At 43.8% G+C, this 23539-nt stretch overlaps 1 protein-coding gene across 1 annotated transcript; it reads right to left on the bottom strand.

The window, feature by feature from the left end:
- Window positions 1–3659: 3659 nt before the first annotated feature.
- On the bottom strand, window positions 3660–15637 carry tmem132a (transmembrane protein 132A). Its single transcript, XM_034856865.1, is given in 15 exon segments — window positions 3660–4012; window positions 4015–4783; window positions 5226–5417; window positions 5513–5732; window positions 5936–6138; window positions 6455–6598; window positions 7263–7458; window positions 8722–8868; window positions 8956–9213; window positions 9317–9457; window positions 10354–10559; window positions 10667–10879; window positions 11387–11625; window positions 12015–12106; window positions 15467–15637. Coding segments are annotated over 14 exon segments (3138 nt in total). The 5' UTR covers window positions 12097–12106; window positions 15467–15637; the 3' UTR covers window positions 3660–3884.
- Between the last annotated feature and the right edge of the window lie 7902 nt (window positions 15638–23539).

Below are 23539 nucleotides of genomic sequence, written 5' to 3'. Positions count from 1 at the left end.
GAGACCCAACTGCGAGGGTACTTTACCTTTTTAGGGATTGAGAGAGATCTTGGCCTCCATCTGGCCCGCCATCAAAGCAAGAAATGCAACTGCGTTATTATATTATTTCCCTGCGTCTCCTATATTTGAAATTGCATAATACGCCAAAAAATGGATAACACCAGCTACAAATGAAAGTCTCTATATGTCTTACTTTGGCACCCTCTGGTGGGAAGTACCAAAAATGGCGGTGGGTTAGTTTTTGGATAAAAATATTTTTAAAATTATCTGCCTAAATTAGCTCTGTATCTATGCAGTTTAAATAAAGATTGAACTCACAACTGGGGACATTTGAAGCCAAGTGTGGATGTCGCAACGCATTTACATTTTTTTTTCTCGATGTTTTCAAAAGGGAAATTTTCATTGGCCTCCCAGAGTCCCAGCTGGGTGACTGTCCATCAGAGCACTACTTTCCAGATTGTACATGAACACAGTATTGTGTAAAGCAGTATTAATATGTCCAAATGGTCTGGGATTCCATGGAGGATGAAAAATGTAAGTCACAGATGAACATGAATAAAGGTTACTGTGTGTTGACTAAATCCATGCGTAATACTCCCTTTTAGTTCAGCGAAGGACGTTTTCTGACAGCAAAATGATAAAACACTTGGTCTGACAAGTGTCATACACCCTGAGAGGCATTTAAGAATACTCATATGAGTAATCAACAATACATACATATTATAGAAGGACATACTGTTTATAAAATCATTGCTTGAATTTTCCCATTACATTACCTTGTTTCAAGGCATTCTAGCGGGCTATAGAAACACTCACATCGTGGTCTGATTTATTAAAATCTCATCAGAGCCATAAATCAGCTTGTATGCAGTTGTTTTTATTATGACAGAGTAGTATAATATTCCTATCTTCAACCAAGAGCGCATTGTTTCATTTGAGCAACATTTGAGAGCACTTCTCACTGAAATTACCTTTGGATTTTGTCATAATTTCCCTCAAAATCTTGGTCTTTCTCAAAAAATCACTGCTCACGCTTGGATCTGTTGATATTAATAACAGACTGGAGATGATCACTCATATCATGTATAATGATGCCTAAATGAGCCTTTAAATTAGAACAAATAAAATATCAGATTCAAAAACAATGAAAAGTTTATATAAAACGTCATGTTGAGTCGGTTCTGAGCCAGGCGTTTCCCATCATGCCCTGGGTCTTGCAGTCGGTCGATGCGGGAAGCAACCCCTGCTCCGCTGCCCAAAAACCCTTTTCAGACCATAGAAATCACATTTACACATTTAAAAAAATGGGTGTACTTCCTTTTTATTTTCAATGTAGTGTAATGTAAAACAAGTCAGGGACTTTGTAGAACTTGTTTTGCAGCCATGATGGTCCAAATTGTGTATTCCCAGTTCCCCTTCAAGGGGAACTCAAACTGCGTCGGTTACGACACTATGAGAACGCCTTAATGTCGTAACCGACGCAGTGTCTCGTTCCCCTATCTCGGGGAACAAGGGTTACCCGAGACGTTCCCCTTCGAGGGGAACTTGAACTGCATTGGTTACGACACTAAAGGTGTTCCCATAGTGTCGTAACCGACGCAGTTCGAGTTCCCCTATCTCTGGGAACAAGGGTTACGTACGTAACCCGAGACATTTCATGCAACAACAATGTAACTTTCAGCATTACAAGAACCTGAAGCCAGAACGGTTGATGAAATGTAGATTCTGTTGATATTGTTGAAAAAGCGCTGTAGGTAGGAAAATAAGGAGAAGATCTCCAAGGTTTTAGAGTTCTGCAGGAGGGCTGCCACAAAGAAGATGGCTGACATGATCACAGTAAAGAAGATGGGAAAACTCGTCCCACAAGAACCACTTACGAACAAGAAATCACCATTTCTGTACAAAATGTAAATGCTGAAAATATGCTGAAAGTTGAGCCCTCTGTTTTAGGAAGACAGACTTGAACTCCTGACTTTTCTATTGTTTTTGTCAGGGTATTTCAAAATCATTTGACAGTGTATTACACTAACGTCTCTATGACAAGTCTAACTTTACTTGAAAAAATATTAATAACACAACAACAATTGCCAGGGTAATGACTTATGACAGGGTAATGTAATGCTAACACATAAACACAAAGAAGTCAATGAACTTGAAACTGCTATGACGTATTGATGACAGGTTATGTTATCTATGTTTATTTCAAATTGTCATTACAAATACATCTCAAACAATGTGAACTTTGCATTCAAAGTGTCATAACAGTCACAAACATTCACAAAAACTCCTTTACGTACGACACCACAGACAGCAATTAGAGATTCTCCATACAATCGCAGCTGTCAATCATAAGGTGTCAGTCTAATTCTATGGTATCGAATAACTAATAAAAACCAAACTGATCACAAAAATGAACACTTGAACAAACATCAGCGTGAACTACTGTACCTAAAATGACAAAAAACATCTCTGGGGAACTCTTAGCGTGCACCTTGATTTATTAGTTTGGCCCATGTCCCATCCGTTAACATGGAGTGGGCGTGGCTTTTGACATATAACAGGGCTGAAGTACTTGATGCCAGATTTGGACTAGTCCGGACTTGTGTGGGACTCGTTTGTGTTTGGATTTGGACTCGCCATGGAGTCGCCAAATATTCTAGTTGGTCTGGACCAAGTCCATGCTATAATTCTAAAGTAACTCTGGTATTAGTTTAAGGGTGCTACTTAGTGTCTGTTAGCTCACTGGGCTCTTGGGTGCTAGTTAGTGTATGTTAGCTCACAGGGCTCTAGGGTGCTACTTAGTGTCTGTAAGCTCACAGGGTTTTAGGGTGCTAGTTAGTGTCTGTTAGCTCCCAAGGCTCTAGGGTGCTAGTTAGTGTCTGTTAGCTCACAGGGTCTAGGGTGCTAGTTAGTGTCTGTTAGCTCACAAGGCTCTAGGGTGCTAGTTAGTATCTGTTAGCTCACAAGGCTCTAGGGTGCTAGTTAGTGTCTGTTAGCTCACAGGGCTCTAGGATGCTAGTTAGTGTCTGTTAGCTCACAAGGCTCTAGGGTGCTAGTTAGTGTATGTTAGCTCACAGGGTTCTAGGGTGCTAGTTAGTGTCTGTAAGCTCACAGGGCTCTAGGGTGCTAGTTAGTGTCTGTTAGCTCACAAGGCTCTAGGGTGCTAGTTAGTGTATGTTAGCTCACAGGGTTCTAGGGTGCTAGTTAGTGTCAGTAGTGAGTAGCATACTCTTCAGTCCAGCCCCCCCCCCCCTTTAATCAGTCTGTTGTTATTGTTGAAAATAAAAACAAAAAATGAAAATAGCACAATATGGATGTGAAAGCAGTTATAAATAGACTATGTGACAATACGATTCATTTTGAAAAAAATCTACAAATAATCGTGAGAATATTGAGCAAAATAATAATAAAGCAAAATGATCATCTTATGACAGAAAATGTACTGACTCTCTCATCACATAGTTCCTAACCGGGAAAGTAAGTGTTCTAGAAGAGGAATCTCGGTCTGGGATTGCCATTTGGACTCATCCTGGTCTTGGTCATAAAGGGGGGACTTGACTACATCCCTGACCTATACTGCACCCAGCCACCAGGGGGCGATCCAGGTGTTTTGGCTTCACTGGTACAGCCTATACATCAAACCCTGGTTATGACAGACGTCATGAGGACCAGGTAACTATAGTCCACATGGATCTACCAGAGGTTAGAAAGCCAACATAGAGACAGAGGAAGGAGATGGTCATCCAGCCAACAAGGACATCCGGTGGAACCTGAACCAACCCCGAAGTGGACTGTCTTTGATATAAAGTAGTCTGGTAGAGTAATATGGTACTAATCAGGGTAATACTTCCCTATGAGTACACCTGGCCTGTGCATACACTGTATCAGCAAATTATCTCTACTTCTTTTACATCCCATTTATTGTCCTTCTCATTCTGCTGCTTTGTCTTGTCCTCGCCTTCTGTCTTCTTCCTCCTATCTGCTTCCCTGTCCTCTACCTCTATCTCCTCCTCTCCTCTTCTTCCTCTCCTCCCTCTAGTTGTCCTTCCCTGTGCTCCTCCATGATTGTCCTCCGTCTGTCTCGCAGGGCACAGGGCAGACAGTTAGCCAGGAAGAGGACAGCCGAGAGACAGAGCAGAGAGAGGACAGCGGCCACACCCAGCTCCACAGCTCCCTTCCCGTCCACGTTCTCCTCCCCCCTCTCTCCTTCCTCCTCCTGGCTCGGAGAGAAGTACACCGTGCCCTCCTCCTGGCTCGGCATCAGCACAGCTCTTTCCAGATTGTTCCAGCGGACCATCCCTCCGTTGGACACGTCCTTCCAGTTCATAGTGACGCTGCTTACAATCTGTCCCTCATCCTCGTCAAAGTTGGACGCATAGACTTGGCTGTCTGACTCCACCAGCATGTCTGAGATGTCCAGGTCAAAGTCATCCTCCGCTGGCTCCAGGAAGCCTAGGTCTACGTTGACTCTTATCCAACCAGATCCCCTCGCCAACCTCCTGGTCCCGCCCCCTCCTCCCGACTCCGACCAATCCCTGTCGCCTTCGCTGATGGAGTTGGAGATGATCGGCTGGTCAGGGCAGGTAGAAACCAGAAGTTCTGCACGCAGTAAAGGCCCGCCTCCGTCGCCCTGGGCAACGATGCGCTGGCTGGGGCCAGGCGTCACCACAACCACAGTCTCAGCCAATGAGGAGAGACGCAGGAAGAAGGGAAGGTTGCTGAAGGAGGAGAGGAGGGACGCGGTGTCATCACTGAACTGGAGCCAGACGCTGATGGACGCCTCCTGCAGAGACAATGACCGTTACATCCCACACGTCTGTCTTCTCAACGCTTTCATATTAAAATAATTACAAAAATAAGTTAGTTACCTCAACTTCAGAGAGAGCCAGGCTTTTATTGGTATTCCCCTTGTTTTCATGAGCATATTTGATCATATTTTCTGATTTTGATTTACTACACATGTATATAGTAATATTGTATAATGTCCATTCCCACATAACTTCCCCTGACCTTAAAGGCACGATTATGGACACAAACGTAGGGGCATAAGTAAGCTTTAAAACTTAGTCATTCATATAGGGCAAAATGTATGTTATTTAAAAACTGTTATACAAATGTTTCTGTTAATTTCCTGTGAAATGAGTAACTTACCTCGAAAACTCTAGGAGCGGTTTCTCATATTTCATTGACCTGCTTTATACTTTTTAAGAGTGTTTCTGTCTTACCTGGTGCTGGTTGTATAGGGTGTTGTAGGCTGTAACTGTTGCTGTGACGATAGACGGGTGGGCGGGGCTAGCCTTGACGGACATGCCAAGGCCGCTGACCACCTGCACCGACAGGTCCCCTGGGGTCACGGGATCAGAAGTCACAGTGATGTCACATCCGCCCAGCACGCCATCCCACTGCTCAGAGATGACCTGAGAGACAGAGATACATCATGATGATGATGATGATGATGATGATGATGATGATGCTCAGGATGGGAAGTCCAACTGAATCTACTACCACACACATGAAGGGACGTCTTTCCCGGTCGTATACCAATCAGGTAGTTTTGGGGGCCAAGGGAAGCCACCCGGGGGTCCTCTACTCTCAGCCATTGGCCAACCAGCTCTGTCACATCCACGAACCAATCAGACGAGCCCAGCAGGTGTGTGGTTCTGCTGCGAGAGTCCTGAACGGTGAACTGAGTCAGAACCTGGACCGAGGAGCGTTGGTACACTGGCACACACCTATGGAGACAGTACGCACATGAGAAACTACAGGCCTCAGCACATCTATCTAAACGTCTAATAAAACTAAATTTTGTCATAATTTTGTTAAGGTTAAATGATACAATAATTGACTCTGCGGTAGGTCTTTTGATGTAGAGAAACACACACACACACATATATAAAGAGGCTAACTAAAGCCCAGTGAAGATTCAATCTCTTACCCTGTCTCAGTGAAGTGGTTCCATCCGACGATGGCGTTGAGAACGGGGTCCGCCACGGACACTCGCAGGGGCACTGACGGAGCCCACACCTCCAAACACACAGAGCCACCGAGCGCGCCCAGTAGGAACTCCACCACTGCACAGGTGTCACCCAACCCGGACTCGCTGCCGTCCACAAAGAGGGTGGAGCAATCGCTGGACACCTGCGGTTACCATGGAGACAGACAAGCAAGCGGAGACGGCATCATTGCACTGGCGATTGCTGGCTGTCACGTTTCCTTGGAGACAGGACCCTCTCTGATGTAAGTCAACTTAGTTACATAGTTTCTTGTCTTGCGGTAATTTTGCCAATCTCATATGGAACGTAATGTTTCTGCCTAACGTAATGTCTTCCAGTCAAAATTCACAAATAAAAACAGATTTCCTCATCATGATCTCACATCTTATGTAACATAACAGAGATGTCATTAGCTCCTCCCCCAACACTAACTGACTGGTTGTTTGACTTGACGGTTGCACCTTGATCGTGTCCTCGTTGGTGGAGTGACATGTGACCGCAGACGTGACATCCGACACCTTTCCATCCCGGTCGATGGCCAGCACGATGACAGGAAGTGACACGCGCTGGTTGGTCAGGATGGCCGTGTTGATGATTGTGTTACTCTGAGGGGAGAAACAGCATCAGATTGGTTGGCTCTTATCATATCTCAACTATTGTCTGTGTGTGTTTGTGTGTGTGTGTGTGTGTGTGTGTGTGTGTGTGTGTGTGTGTGTGTGTGTGTGTGTGTGGGTGTGTGTGTGTGTGTGTGTGTGTGTGTGCATGAGGGTAAATATAAGATAAACGTGTTGTCATAGTGAACTGTCAAATTGTTGTCCTGTAAATCTAAAAAATGAACTTTGTTAAAAAAAACACGGATGGATGAATGGATAAATGGATGGACGAATGAATGAATGGATAAATGGATGGACGGATGGATGAATGGATGGACGAATGGCTGAATGGATAAATGGACAGACGGATGGACGAATGCATGAATGGATAAATGGATGGACGGATGGATGAATGGATGGACGAATGGATGAATGGATGAATGGATAAATGGATGGATGGATGAATGGAAAAATGGATGTACGGATGGATGAATGGAAAAATGAATGGACGGATGGATGAATGGATAAATGGATGGACAGATGGATGAAGGGATGGGCGGATGGATAAATGGATGAATTGATAAATGATGGACGGCTGGATGACTGGACAAATGGATGAATTGCTGGATGAATTGCTGGATGAATGGATGAGTTGATGGATGAATGGATGAAGTACCTCAGTGATGGGAAGGATGCTAACGATGTGTCGATCAGCGAATGAGAAGCTGCTCACTGCTGCCCCGTGTGGTGATAGAGGGTTGAAACGTCCGGAATACTCCACAAACCAGTTGGCAGACACTGTCATGGCAACCCCGAAGCTCCGCCTCCGGCCGTCCACCGACAGGCACGCCACATGCTGAAGGAGGGTGGGACTGCAGGGCAACACAGAAAGGGTCTTTATTTAAATCGTTGGTACTCGGTACCCATCTCAAGACCACTCGTTGAAGGTCCGGGTCTCGTCTCGTCTTCGGGTGAAGAGGATTCGGGATTTTATTTCAAGACCGGTCAAGACCACGACTCACTAAATTGCCTGTGTATCATCTGATTCACGTGGATGTAAAACTTCAAACAACTTTTCTAGATCGAGACGTGTTTCTGGTCTGGTCTGGTCTTTACTAGGTCTCGCCCTGCAGTGGTCTCAACCCCTTAAAGTATTTGTCTCGTCTTGGTCTCGATTCACTCTGGTGTTGGTCGTTGTTGGAACTACACCGCTGGGACTTACTTACAAAAGATGCATAACACAATTTCTTAGCAACACCAAACTGAAACTGCATTGTTTTCATGTTGCCATGGCTACATGATGCTAACTGCTGAATGGATTTCAAGGAATTTGCCGATTAGTGTTCGTTTTCTCAACAAAGGTTAACATGCCCAAAGATTGGTAAGAGTTGAATTTGCCAAGCCTTGATGCTCATGACGATTATAGCATGTATAGTTATTGAAGTGAATTAGGTTTGAACAGAGATGGGAAGTTACTGTACTCAAGTATATTTTTCAGATATTTTTACTTTATTATTTACTTTTGCGCCTTAAATTTTTCCCAGGAAACGTTAGTACTATCTACTCCTTACATGTTACTAAATTGGCTAAAGTTACTTTAGTTTGAAATAAGTTCAGTGGAGTTACCGTTATTATTTCCATCGTCATGGATACCGAATTCAGTCTAATTGGATGGGACGGTATGTTGCACCATGACGACTTGATAGCTTCTGCTGCCGTCTAGTGGTTGTTAGTTGTAACTCTAAAAGTACGGGGTGCTACTTAATTAATATCTCTTAAGTAATTCACATTTTATCCATTATTTTCCTTCCAGAAGACACACACACATACATGTAGATTCCTTTAAATGTTAAGGGGAAGAGTAACAAAGAGAAATTTCCAGGTATGTACTTTGTTACTTATAGTAAATAAGTTTCATCAGTACATCTACTTTTACCAGAGTATTTATGTATATGTACTGATTAAGTAAGGGAAGTGATTTTTGCATGTCATGTCATGGTCCTTGTTTAGGTGGTCTTGACTACAATATCACTGGCTACTATATTTTCATCTGTATCGTGAGATTAGTTTAAGAAACTTGGTCCTCTTGGGTCTGTCGACACACTGAACTGAGGTGGAATGAGTTCCTGACCTACCTGTGTGTGTGTGTGCTGTGTTTGTGGCAGATTATGGACACCACGTCATGGTTGGAGTCTTGGCTTCTCTCCAGGCTCACTGCCCACAGGTCAGAGGTCATGGTCCGCTGGGCCACCATCGACACCAAGCCCTTCTTCACCTTCAGACTGGACACACACCCACACACACCCACAGACCGTCAGTGTGTTGGCAGCATGATAAGAAGATCAAACAGTTCCACTGATTTTCTTTACCTTATGACGACAAACTCAGCACTGAAGTTGGCTCTCAGGTTCACAGACACTCTGATTGGCTGTCCTATCAGGACCGGGCCCCTGTGATAGCGGATCAGGACATGAGGGTCCAAGCTGAGCTCTTCCTCCTCCCGCCCGTCCAAACAGGTTTCTTCCTCTTTGGTCCTGCTCTGCTCTCGGCCCCCGTCCTCCTTCAGCGTCACTGCCCGGATATGGATGAGCTGCCTCTGGGACTGGGCCGCGCTGTCCTCCACACATCTGGATGGAGCCCCAATTTGTAGAAAAAGATGTCGATGAAGGGCAGATTCAAATAAATTCTCAGGCAGCAAAGAAAAAAAACTCAAAACCCACATTTACATACCCTGCTGGTGTCAGCTGCAGGTCGGCCGCGCTGTCGGAAAAGGAGTAGTACAGCTGGATTTGGGTTCTCGTGGGAATCCGATGGTGTCTGAGGGCCCGTGGAACATCCCCCCTGGTGTCCCCATCCATACCTAGGTGGCTTCTGAAGTCAGAAATTATCAATCATCTACAACTCATTGAAGGAAAGGAGGAACCATTCATTTTATTGACAAAATGTTACCCAAGCAGTTACCTCCCCAGCATGGTGAGCATGGAGATGGACGATAACTTTAACTTGAAAAAAGGTCATCTCATGATTATTTAGCCAAAGCTTAAGGTGAATCGTTGGGTGACTACGTAGACAACTACTGTGATTGGTCCACGTTCTCCTTCTCTGTGAACAACATCAAATCCAGATGAGGGTTATCTTTTCCTGCTACCGCTTTTTCACCGTCTCCATCGCTGGTCCGAAGCTAGTCACTGTCACTCTCTCGCTCGCTCCACCACACACACCCACACACACACACACAGGGCACTTCTGTAGGCTCTGCGTAGCCTTAACACAAACAGGCCGAGCAATGGTGGAGTATCCAAAGACTTATAATCACAGTTATCACAGATCATTGTAGTGTTAATTTTGTCACCTATATTTATATAACTAAAGTTCGACTATCAGTCTCAACCTTTCATTTTTGTTTTAGCCAAAGGAATACACATTTATTACAGAAAATAAGGTAAGGCCATTGATTGTCAGGTAGAAAAAAAACAGTTTTCTTCTTCTATACTATACTCATTCATCATTGACCACCATTATTGATTATTCGATCTATAAATGCTTTAAAAGTTGTGAATTTGGCGGCTCTGCAATGACAGATGAGGAAGACTGGAAACACTAACCAATCAGAGTGGGCCTTTTCAGGAGAGGGTTAAAAGACAGGGACTAATGTAATACAGGTACATTCAGGCAGACAGAATAAAGCATGTACAATGTTCAATTAGAAACCAAAAATGCAAAGATTTATTTTAAAAAATGAGAATGTGTCTCCTTTAAGGGCTTACCTCAGTGAAGGAGAAGTGGAACGCTGCCCGTTGACATGATTGCCTTGACGATGTCCCCTCCGCTGCCGTTCCCGCTTTTTCAACCGGCGGCCTGGGTGGATGTTAGTGGGCGGCTTCACCCACTCCTGACGTGATTGGTTGGTGGGTGGATCCTCAAACCAATCAGTGGGCAGAGTCAGAGTCACCAGGCACAGGCCTAGAGGATGCTGGGAGACAGGACGGACAGATGAAAGGAAAGAAAGGGAAGTGGTTTAGTGAAGAAGTGAGAAGGACATAGAGAAAGGCCGAGGTAGAGGTAGAACCTGGTCCGGACCTGTGTGAGACAGGAGGCCTTGTGCTCCTCTGTTTGCCTGAAGGCGTGCAGGGTGATGCAGGTCCCGCGGGTGCTTGTTTGGCCCCGCCTGTGGAACAGCGTCCTCACCCTGAACCTCGTCTTTTCGCCCTTATCCTTGTCTCTCTCCACATGCTCTGAGAGGAGGGAGGCCGACAGAAGAGACGAGAGAGGGACGACAGGCTCTGATACCAGCTGTGGAAAGACAATGACGTATGTAGCTGGTTAGCTTTTAGCTTTTAGCTTTTAGCAATTAGCTCACGTTGGCATCTTTAGGAAACCCTCTTATTGTCTTGGACCAGATTCTATATCAAATATGGGTTTCTTTTAACCAAATTGCCCAAAAGTATCATGCATGGTTCCATAAACATGATAGGCTGTGATTCTCATCAACATACGTTTGTCATTTAGTGAAAATAATTCATAATTTCTGCGTTTGTTAACTAAAAAATTAGGTTTCATTAAATATGACTTTATGAGTTTTACTAACCATGAAGTTACAAAATAATTGTAAAACTATTGTGGTAACAACTTGGAATGAAGTTGGCTTAGAAGATCTAACACATAATTATAATGTAATGTAGTGTAATGTTCCTTCCAACGATCATTTATGCTTTGTGGTCTATGAACGGGCGACACCGACAGGACGTGGACAACAGTAGGGTTACCTCCCGGATCTCTGTCCTCCCCTAGTCCTCTTACCTGTGTTACCGTGTGCGGGCCGAAGGCAGCGTGAAGGTGGGGCCTGGTGGCCTGGCCGGGCCGGGGCACCATGAACAGGCTCTGGGAGAAGGAGAAGGGGCTGGAGTTGGAAAACAGAGGGCCCAGCTCCGCCTGGGAAACTGGGAGGAAGTGCCAGGGGCGGGGGACGGCTGACATGTTGACAGGCAGGGAGAGGGGGAGGGGGACGGGGAGGGGAGGCTGCGGGAGGGATGGCGGGACTAAGGGAAAAAAACAGAACGGTTAGGAAGGAAGAACCAGTGTTGGAGATTGAGGCATGTTTGAAAGTCTAGTCTCTGAACATCAGCCAATCACGGTCCAGTATTCAATTTACACAGTTGGATGTGGAACATTTAGAATGTAGGAGACATCTTGTGTCCAAAGGTTTTTTTGTTAGTTTTTTTGTTAGTTTTTTTGTTAGTTTTTTTAACCTGGATCATATTGTCCCATGCATGTGTGTCTAAGTGAAGATTCAAGATTCAAGATTTCTTTATTAAGGGGTACTTGGATGAGTTAATATTTCAAAAGGGGGTACATTATTCAACAAAGTTTGAAAAGCACTGCTCTAAAGTACAACAGACAAAGGAAAAAGAGCATAGTAAAGACTCACCTATTATGAGAAGCCCAAAGAGCAGCAAAATGCTAACTGGTCTTCTGCTCCAGCAGACCCGGGCCCAGCTGGCGCCTGCCATCCCCACGCACCTGATGCAACACAGGGTCACATGACACCCAGAACTCTGCATTACATAGTCTCGTCCAGTGGCAATATGCAGTACCAGTGCAGGAAATACTTTAATTACTCAACCATATTGTCCTAGCCTTAGAGGTCCTTAAGGACATACTGTAGAGGGTTATGTTGCCATGGCAGCATTGTCTAACGTTAACCAGGTGCTTCTAGTTATTATTATAGATTAATCATACTAATTCTGTTTGCCATATGCGAATTATAAAGAAATGTCTCATTAAAATGACATCCACGTCAGGGTCCATAGACACTTAAAGCACATCCGGGGGGACGGCGCAATGCTAACCATTGGGCCACCGTGCTGCTGATTGGCTGTTTAGTAGAAGTATTCCATATTAACATGCATATGTGTGTATACTTTATGTACAAATTCACAGGCACACACACACACACTAATTCATAAAATCCATCTATCCATCTTCGGCCGCTTATCCGGTATCGGGTCGCGGGGGCAGCAGCTCCAGTAGAGGACCCCAAACTTCCCTTTCCCGAGCCACATCAACCAGCTCAGACTGGGGGATCCCGAGGCCTTCCCAGGCCAGGTTGGAGATATAATCTCTCCACCTTGTCCCAGCTGGACGTGCCTGGAACACCTCCCTAGGGAGGCGCCCAGGAGGCATCCTTACCAGATGCCCAAACCACCTCAACTGGCTCCTTTAGACGCAAAGGAGCAGCGGCTCTACTCCAAGCCCCCAAGGTACTTAATCTCCTTCACTTGGGGTAAGGACTCACTACCTACCCAAAGAAAGCACTCCATCGGTTTCCTGCTGAGAACCATGGCCTCAGATTTTGAGGTGCTGATTCTCATCCCAGCTGCTTCACGCTCAGCTGCGAACCGATCCAGTGAGTGCTGAAGGTCACTGACCGATGATGCCATCAGGACCACATCATCTGCAGAAAGCAGCGATGAGATCCTGAGCCCACCAAACTGCAACCCCTCCCCGCCCCGACCACGCCTCGATATCCTGTCCATAAATATTATAAACAGGATTGGTGAAAAAGCGCAGCCCTGGCGGAGGCCAACCCTCACCCGGAACGAGTCCGACTTACTGCAGAGAACCCGGACACAGCTCTCGCTTTGGTCATACAGAGATTGGATGGCCCTAAGAAGGGACCCCCTCACCCCATACTCCCGCAGCACCTCCCACAGTTTCTCCCGGGGGATCCAGTCATACGCCTTCTCCGGATCCACAAAACACATGTAGACTGGTTGGACATACTCCCAGGCTCCCTCCAGGATCCTTGCGAGAGTAAAGATCTGATCCGTTGTTCCACGACCAGGATGGAATCCGCATTGCTCCTCTTCAATCCGAGGTTCGACTATTGGCCGAACCCTCCTTTCCAGGACCTTGGAGTAGACTTTACCAGGGAGGCTGAGAAGTGTGATACCCCTGTAATTGGCAAACACCCTCTGGTCCCCCTTTTTGAAGAGGGGAACCACCACCCCAGTCTCCCACTCCTTAGACACTGTCCCAGACTTCCGCGCAATGTTAAAGAGGCATGTCAACCAAGACAGCCCCTCCACACCCAGAGCTTTGAGCATTTCTGGGCGGATCTCATCAATCCCTGGGGCTTTGCCGCTGTGGAGTTGTTTGACTACCTCAGCGACCTCCACCAGGGAAATTGACGGCAATCCCCCACCCTCCTTCAGCTCTGCCTCCACCACAGAGGACGTGTCAGATGGATTTAGGAGTTCCTCAAAGTGCTCCTTCCACCGCTCTATTACCTCCTCAGTTGAGGTCAACAACGTCCCATCCTCACTGTATACAGCTTGGATGAGTCCCCGCTTCCCCCTCCAGAGGTGGCGAACAGTTTTCCAGAAGCACCTTGGTGCCGACCGAAAGTCCTTCTCCATGTCTTCTCTGAACTTCTCCCACACCAGCTGCTTTGCCTCTGTCACGGCAGAGGCTGCAGCCCTTCGGGCCCGTCGGTACCTTGCAACTGCCTCCGGAGTCCTCCAAGATAACATATCCCAGAAGGACTCCTTCTTCAGTCTGACGGCTTCCCTGACCACCGGTGTCCACCAGGGTGTTCGTGGGTTACCGCCCCTTGAGGCACCTAAGACCCTTATACCACAGCTCCCCGCCGCAGCTTCAGTAATGGAAACTTTGAACATTGTCCACTCAGGTTCAATGCCCCCAGCCTCCACAGGGATGCACGAAAAGCTCCACAGGAGGTGTAAGTTGAAAGTCCGTCGGACAGGGGCCTCCTCCAGACGTTCCCAATTTACCCGCACTACGCGTTTGGGCTTACCAGGTCTGTCCAGAGTCCTCCCCCATCCCTAATTCATAAAATGCCTAATATAATAGTAAGATTTTGACTTTGCTTGTGAGTATGGACAGTTGTGATGGAGCTCCCCCCCCCAAGTTTCTGAGTCAGTTTGAAAATCCAATCAAGGTGTCCCGTTTTGGTAACAATGGTACATGAATTATTACAACTTCACGCATGAATGAAAGCATGAATTAATTCATGTACTTCATGAACTATTAGTAATGTCCAAGAGTTAAAAGTATTTCATGCATAACTTAATACAGGAACAATTCATTCACCACCAAAGACTTCTACAACTCCATGTCAATGAGTCCGGGGAGGACGTCCAGCACATGGCCAGGGAGGTCCCAGACCTCGGCACAATCCTCATGTTGGAACTATTTCTTAACCAGAACAAGACGTCTTGATTATAAGTTCAAACCTCCAGCATCCAACGTCCCGCTGCTTTCTGGGTTTGGACAAGCAAAAATATTCTCAATCAAATGGTCATTGGTGTAAAAATGCCCATGTTCTGGTTAATAAGAGAGGGTCCGACTGGGATCATTTTTGGCCAGAGACAAGCTTCCACACTGATACTTTACTGTACAACATGGACCATACCATGCCAGGTCTCCATGGGGGACAAAGGGGACAGACACAAAATAAAACTATCAAAAGCCATCTTGGTTCATCTTTCCACTTTTCTGACAATCAACACTCTGGTCTGATTGAAATAAACTCATAATTCACCCATTTACATGTGGAGATTTGCTGGCTCTATACATGCTTATAGTAGTGATTATTTACATGGAGTCTGGTGGGCTTGGCAATGGTTATTTCAGGGCTGTTTCGTGTAAAACTAAAAGGATCTTACTCTTTAACTAAAAAGTCTATCTCTGTAGGGATCCTTTCATAATGTTGTCAGACACTTAGAATAATAATCTGAAAAAAATAACCTTATAATTTATAAACTAAAATCCTACACATACAGCTTTAGGGTAAATGTGCAATTGTGGTTGGGGTGATGAAACACACACACACACACACACACCTATTCTTTTACGTACCTGTATCTGTCTATTTCAGCCCCCTCAGTTCTTGCTCAGAGCCACATCACTACTTCCAACAGGATTTAAAAAACTGATTTTACAACAGAAAATAAGAACTCTCTCGCTCTTATTTTCTGATCTGCCGCTGATATAAACCCCTCTCTCTCTCTCACGCTCTCTCTCTCTCTCACTCTAGCTTCACTCCCTGTGCCAGACTTACACAATACAGATTTATTCATTTTAAACGGTAAATAATCCTCTCCCCCTCTCTCTGTGTCATGTCTTTACCCCTCCCCTTTTTACAATCTCAGTTTTTTATCAGAGGTTTTGCTTCTCCCTCTTTCCATCCACATCGTCTGTGTGTGTGTGTGTGTGTGTGTGTGTGTGTGTGTGTGTGTGTGTGTGTGTGTGTGTGTTTCATCACACCAACAACAATTTCACATTTACTCTAAAGCTGTGTGTGGAATGTGCTGTAATTTGAAACAAATTGCCGCTCTAGTCCTCAGACATTGTGTGTACATTGTGTGTGTGCATTAACACAATAATGTGACCTTTCGAAGTCTGCAGTTAGAGCTGAGTGCTTGGCAAAGTAATGTAAACTAATCCCATATTTAACACTGTCATCTGCACGTTAGTTCTTTATCTCCCTGTTTGTTACGTGTCATGTTATGTAATGGCAGCGGTGACTGGATGGGACCATGTTTTCATTGTTTTAGAAATGGAGAGAAAATGTCATAATGGCCACAATGTGAATAATGAGTGATATGAAGAACTAGTAAATATTGATCAATATGGGACCACAAACAAATGACCAATATTGGACAAATTATAGTGCTTGTCCCGTTGCGAGACAACTCCTTTTTGAGTCTCAATGTTCGAGTGCCTTCCATGTACTCCGGAGGACGTCCCACGTCTTGTCCTAACCATTGTTGGCTATTTCCTTCGCCAGATCCGGATAAATTATGGCATTTCTTAAATTTTTACTATCTAAAATGGTTTAATCTTGATATATTTTGCTTGTAAATTAAATTCAGAAAGTTTCCTCGTCCGTCCACTTCGTGTCAGAGAGGAAATACTGGACGGAAATGAACTAAAACTTCTTCTTCTTCGTTTTGTGCCGGATTGCAACCATGAAATGACCTAAAACTTAATCGCAATTCACTATTAATTCAGCATATAAAGTTTCCATCAGCGTTCATCGCCATATATCGATCAAGAGAAAATCAGATGAGACCGAACATATTTCCTTTGAGTTGATATTCATGAAATTCAATCAAAATTTTACTGTTTCCATAATGCAGTTTTCATTCAATATCACTTAATTCCTATTAAAACATGTGAATGGAAACATAGCTACTGAGTAAGAGGAACTCAGAACATTCCTCACTGAGACAGCACACACTGTCACTCAGAACACACAGGAAACACTAGCATCAAACACCAATACAGAACATACTAACTTTTCATCTTTACTCAACACATACAGTTGGATTTTGTTTGCACTAATTTATGAAATTACTGGAACAAAAGTTACAATATAAAGCATTGTGCAGTCCTGCATCTGGCCACACTTGTTCACCATCATCATCATCATCATCACATTGGATGTCTTCTCTTTCCATGCACCTACATCAAAACATATCTAAATATAAATGAATGTAACTTGGGCATTCCATTGATTTTCACTTTCATTCATTTCTGAAAAACAGTAAGTGTGCAGTTTTACTTTTGTATTTTTTTAATAGCTGTGTATGTAACCTCAGACATCTGACCTGGACATGTTGTTGTCTTTGCTCTTTTACCTGTTTTGATTTCCAATAAAGGCGTTCTAGGCCTTCCCTGTGTTCAGTATATACAGGAAGGATACGTTCACTAACTAGTCTAAAACTAGACACTTGCTTAGGCTTTCAGCTGAAATTACAATCTTCAGAGTTTGAAATGCACCGGGCTGAAAGCCAATCAGTTTGAATGTGAGGTTCACAGCATGGACAGCAGTGTGTGAGCATTTGAACAAAGGGATGTAGCTCCACAGTGTTGTGCAGGTTATAGGATATAGTAAGTGTGCGGACTTTTGAAAACTTTGTTCTAGCGGTGAAAAAGGAAGTAGAGTTTGGTCCACATGAACTGCTACTGTGCAGACTCTAGTAAGAGGTTTCCACATGTGGCTCCAGTTGAGCCCACAGTTTCTGTTGGTTGTTCTCTGGCAGGAAGAACCGTCAAAGTTACACATAGGGCGGGAACATGGAAGTATATGAAAGTCAAACGTCGTAAATAAATATTCCAGCAGCAAGCCAGACAATGTACGGGAGATTTTACCTGGCTTCAGTTCACCTGTCATACCCACAACTTTGGTTTCATTGTTTCATTTCAACTTTGGTTAATTTTATAGAGTTCCCCCAAACATATTATGGGTTGCTCGTTTTTAGCAGTCAACCTACAGCACGCTGTACAGACTATTTACCCAACACACCCCTACTTCCCCACAGTCAACTTCTCACAGCATGCTCACTTCCCCACCCACACTCATGGTCATAATATGGCATTGATATCCTATCAACATCCATGTCTCAGGCCATCTTGCAATCATCAAGCACATCAACATCCCCATTCCTATCCCAAAAAGATAAGCGCAAAATCACAATTCAGGAAAATCAAATCCAAAAATCCATCGGCTCTCTAAGCTTCTCTCTCCAATTCAATATCTTTTTTCAAATTTTTTTCAATCCAAAATCAACAACGGCCCCTCCTCCATTGCTTCTCTGTCACAAGGCGTCCCCCAAGGTTCGGTGCTTGGTCCTCTCCTTTTCATCCTTTACATCCTGCCACTCGAAAAAATATCATACGCAAACATAGTCTGAACTTCCGCTGCTACGCCCAAGATGCCCTGTTCTACATTTCTACCAAATCCATTACCAACTGCCTCACTGATATTCAAACCTGGATGCTTCCTCCAAATCTACTACAATAAAACCGACTTGAAGCTCATCGGTCCAAAATCCCATAACTTTGTTCTCCCTGTCAACAACTCCATCCTGTCTCCATCCCCACAGATCTGTAACCAGGAGGCAGCAACCTCACTTTTGAAAACCACATTAACCAAATGTGCCAGGGGTGACAAAGCTTTTACCATTGCAGCCCCCTCCCTCTGGAACTCCCTACCCACACACACATGTGACTGTAGTGACCTGGACACATTTAAAACACTAATCAAAACATACCTCTTAAGATTAGCTTTCCACTTACAGTAATCTTACATTTCTCCCCTGATAGTTAGTGGTTTTATTGTTTTTAATTTGTTTTAATATGCTTGTTTTATGTGTTATTCTGTTTTTAATGTGATATGTGCTGGTTTTACTGCACAGTGTTTTTGAGTACCATGTAAAGTGCTATATAAATAAAATGTATTTGTATTATTGTTTTTATTATTATGTACTAGCTTTGTGAAGGAAAAATGCGTATTCAAGAGAGGAATAGACCTTGAGCTTCTGACCAATCTAAACCGCTCCAGCAAAACATCTGGCTCCATATCTGCCAACTGGCAATCATTCCATGGTCAGATGGTCAGCTTCTATCACTAATTGGTGTTATCCTCTTTTCTTCGGTCTCAAATCCACCTCATTTTTCTTCTATCCTCCATCAATCCCATATCACATATCCCCCTCTCTCTGGCTATGTCCATGTATCTGTGTGTATGTGTGTGTGTGTGTGTGTGTGTAAGGTGAGAGTGGTAATACAGCAGCTGAAGGGGTTTGCAGAACAGTGGATCAGCAAGGAGCTTAACATGGGAGAGAGTGAAGAGATAAACAGTATCACATTTTATTTAACAGACCTCCACCTACTTACACTGCACCCATACCTTCACTGCAGCAGAAATCTATTGTAAAAGATCATTTTGGGGTGTTGAAGACATGAAAGGGGAGAGAGAGGGGGAAAGGCATGCAGCAAAGGGCCTCAGGTGTGATGGTTGGGGCTGGCTGGGACTATTTCTGTTTTTATTCACATATTGTCTTTTGTTTTTTTTCCCACTGTTTCCTGTCAGTTTTTCTGTTGGCCCTGCCTCAGCCTGTCTCTGTTGTGTTTCCCCCGTTCTCCCCCTGCTGCCTTCACCAGCCAGATGACTGCGCACACCTGCTCGCCATCCACTCACCATCCTGGCTTGATTGGTGTTTCAGCTCCACCCTGGAGACACACAAGAGCTCTTTGAGAAAAACCTTGTTACTTACCAATTCTTGTCTGTTGTTGTTGTTGTTGTTTCAAACTTGTCAGCTTTATTGCATGTTTGTTGTCGGGAAGCTGGCAAACATGGCCACAACTGGCAGCCAACGAAATCTTACCAGTGTATTTTCAGGACAGTCTTTCCTTTGACAAAATAAACAAATGTATAATGTAAACTGTTCCGCATTGTACAATTCAAAATCAATGCTCGATTACTTCTTCTGTATTGTAAAATTCTAAACAAAGACAATAACTTGTCTCCTAATCTTTGTTTAGGGCTTCAAAGATATAGTGGATCTTTGTTTTCATGTAGTAGATACCAAAGTACTTACAACATCCCCCCTACCCACCTGTACCGTCCTGTGAATATCACTTCACGATCTACTGCCTGGACAGATAGCGGATTGTGAGGAGATATTTACCGATGTTGACAACAAGCATTCTCTAGAATCACTGACTCCACATTTAGAGTAGGTCTAGACCACACTCCAGAATTTACAAGGACCCAACAGTTCTAGTAGTTCCCTCCAGAGCAAGCAACATTGTAACAGTAGCGAGTAAATACTCCCTTTTAGTAAGAAACCTAGGACAGACCCAGGTTCTTGGTAGGCGGTGTCTGACGGGCCAGTTGGGGTTAGAATGAAGAGTGGCAATAACAGTCACAAAAAAAGATAATGGAAGAGTGAGTAAATAAAACAAAATTGATGTATGGCATAGCGGGATATTGTGCTGCATTACAAGGCTCAGCAGGACGTGTGGCAGGACAACGGTGACAGCTGAAACCATGATCTTGGAGCCTCCCTGATCCAAGGAAACATGCTGGGGTAAAAAGAACATAAGGACTCCAGGAAATGGCTCCCCCGAGCTAGGTTAGTAACAAGCATTTCTGGGACATTGATGCACACAGACAGACAGAAAGAGAGAGGAGAGAGGAGCTCCATGTGTCAAAAGAAGTCCCCCGGCAGTCTAAAACTATTACAGCATAACTAAGAGAGTTAGGGTAAAAAGAGGAGGCTGGTCAGGCTAGAACTCTCCACAAACCGGATCGGGCTGTAGTTTACTGGCCTGCCTCCCTCTAGTTTTTTTATATTATTGATAACATGGTAAATTTATCTGACAACTATGAAGAGAAGCAGAGAAGAGAAGGGGTGCAGTGTCTGCAGCAATACACCCTCCCCCCGCTGGTCTCGTTGATCGAGAAAGGACCTGTAGAAGGATCTCATCTGCCCTGCATCATTCTTTCTTGGGTCTCTCTTTGACTGGCATTGACATAATCTTGGTGGGTTACTATTCTTCAATGGGCAAGGATTTGTCTAGTGCTTCCACAGTGGCAGACACGTTTTCATCACTCAAGCTGTCTCATCTCCTTACTCTTCTGTAAGGTTTTGTGAAAATATAGTTGTATTAGTCCTACAAGACATTATATATACACAAGTTGTTTATTTAAGTTTGCATACAATGTTTTGGTTTCATTTTGTCATTTGCAAAGCTATATGTCCTCATGTAGTTTCTGTTTCATTGCCTTTTATTGAAAAAAAAAGGGGAATCGGATGATGTCATGTCCGTTAGACAGCCGCTAGGGGGCGCTCTTGTCTCTTTGTCATTTATTAAACATGCTGAACAGTCGCTGATGTTTCAGGGATGCATAATGTTTAGCTTATGCGTTGATTTATATGGTAAAATAACTTGAGCAACCCTAACCATAACCTTACACAATGTAAAGCCCCAGTATTGATTTCTTTTTAACATATACTATACATGTGGGGTTTGGGGTTTATTTGCTAACGCTTGAAACATGAATTTAATTGGAAAATAATCTTCATACCTGTCGACTCTGTAACTTCTCCCTCATAATTGCTCAGTTTCTCACCAATAATTGAAGTCGTGGCAAAAAAGTAACTAACTAAAAAGGACTAAAAGTTAAAGCTATTCTATATTCCCTTCTAATTTACAGTAGGAAATGACTCCTATCTGCTACAGATACATATACATACCTACATCCATCATTCTGATTATAACAATATAGTAATAAACTTAGTTTCATAGTATTTTGCTTAGCAATATTACAAAGCACTTTAGAAAAGGAAATAGACAAGAGACACGAATGACGTAAAGGACATTAACATAGAAAAAGTAAAGACAATGAAATGTAACGATAAATAGGAATAAAAACAGTATGAAGAAAAACATATATCAACCATTTTCAAAAGCTTTAAGAAAAAGATTTTAAGACGCTGTAGAGGACTTAAGTCCAGTAGTGGGGGGTTCATCTTTGGGTAAAATACATTCGTCGTTATACGTCCAATCACAGTGAAGGAGGGGCAGGAAAATAAAACATATACGTAGATTAGTAGATTAGTTAGTAACAGGGTTTATTTGTGTCTCCCCTGATTGCCAAGACTTGACAGAACAAGTTTCAAAAGTTTATCAGTTCAATATTGGTCTCCATGGGATTTCAACACATTTCTGTGAGCATTTTTCCTTATAGTTATATAACAATTTATACATTCCTGTGACATCAGAAGCGTACATATCCTGATAATCCAGGTTCTAGATGTCTAGACCTTCATTAAGACTTCTGTTTTACAGCATTAGCGGAGCACTATATTGCTATATTTATTGCACCCCTCCTTAATAACTTGTCAATAACATGTATTCATCCGTCTGCATATATCACACACTCTTCTGTTTCTAGCTTCTATTCGCCCTATCCCTCCATTCCTGTCCCCCCGCATCAATCCCCTGCCGGATAATCTGCAGCTGTAATCTGCAATCATCTGTCATTGTTCCTCTGGATGGGACATTTGCAATGAGGCCAGATTATCATCTCATACCGTGACCTGACCAGGAGAGGAGCAGGCAAAATACACCCACTCACACACAGATGGATAAACTGAACACACACACACACACACACACACACACACACACACACACACAATGTGTTACAGTAGAAACAGGCCTGGATGGAGGAATGCACGAATAAGGATGGATGGATGCATAAAGGGATGGAAGGATGGAGGGATGAATAGATAGTGGATGGATGGATGGAATTATGGATGGAGGGATGGATGGATGGATGGATGGATGGATGGATGGTTGATGTATGGTTGGTGGCTGGGTGGATGGATGGATGGATGGAGGGATGGATGGGTGGATGATAGATGAATGGATGGATGGAGGGATGGATGGGTGGTGTATGGTGGATGATAGATGGACGGACGGATGGATGGATGGATGGATGGGTTGTGGATGGCAGACGGGTGGATAGCTGGATGTATGGATGAATGATGGATAGATAGATAGATAGATGGATGGATGGAGGGATGGGTGGTGGATGGTGGATGATAGATGGATGGAGGGATGGATGAATAGTCATATGAATCTCATCTAACTGTTTTCTAATCCTGGTTTTATGCCATGCAGCCTTTGACCTCTAGGGGGCCTCCAAAACCCCACTAACTTTGGTCCGGTCCCGTTTTATTTAGGAAGTTGTTTTTTATAAAATAAAATAATTGAGTGTGTGTTGGTGAGTACGTGTGTTGCAAATGATTTATTTGCAAATGACAATATCAGTTTCACAAAAAGGAAGAAGAATTATGTCCAGGCACTCAAAGTTGGTCACAAAAGTGCTTAAAAGACCTTGTTTTATACTTTTTGTGACCAACTTTGAGTGCTTGGATATTTTTATGACTTTTTTAGTCATAATTCTTTTTTCTTTTTGTGAAATATTCCCTTCCACGAGCAAAGGTGCTTAAAAGGATACCAGAAGTGCTCATGACACTTCTTTCTTTAAAGGTCCTATGACATGATGCTTTTTGGATGCTTTTATATAGACCTTAGTGGTCCCCTAATACTGTATCTGAAGTCTCTTTT

This window comes from Etheostoma cragini, chromosome 2 (assembly GCF_013103735.1).
Source record: "Etheostoma cragini isolate CJK2018 chromosome 2, CSU_Ecrag_1.0, whole genome shotgun sequence".
NCBI lineage: Eukaryota > Metazoa > Chordata > Actinopteri > Perciformes > Percidae > Etheostoma > Etheostoma cragini.
This window is presented reverse-complemented; position numbering and strand designations above follow the sequence as displayed.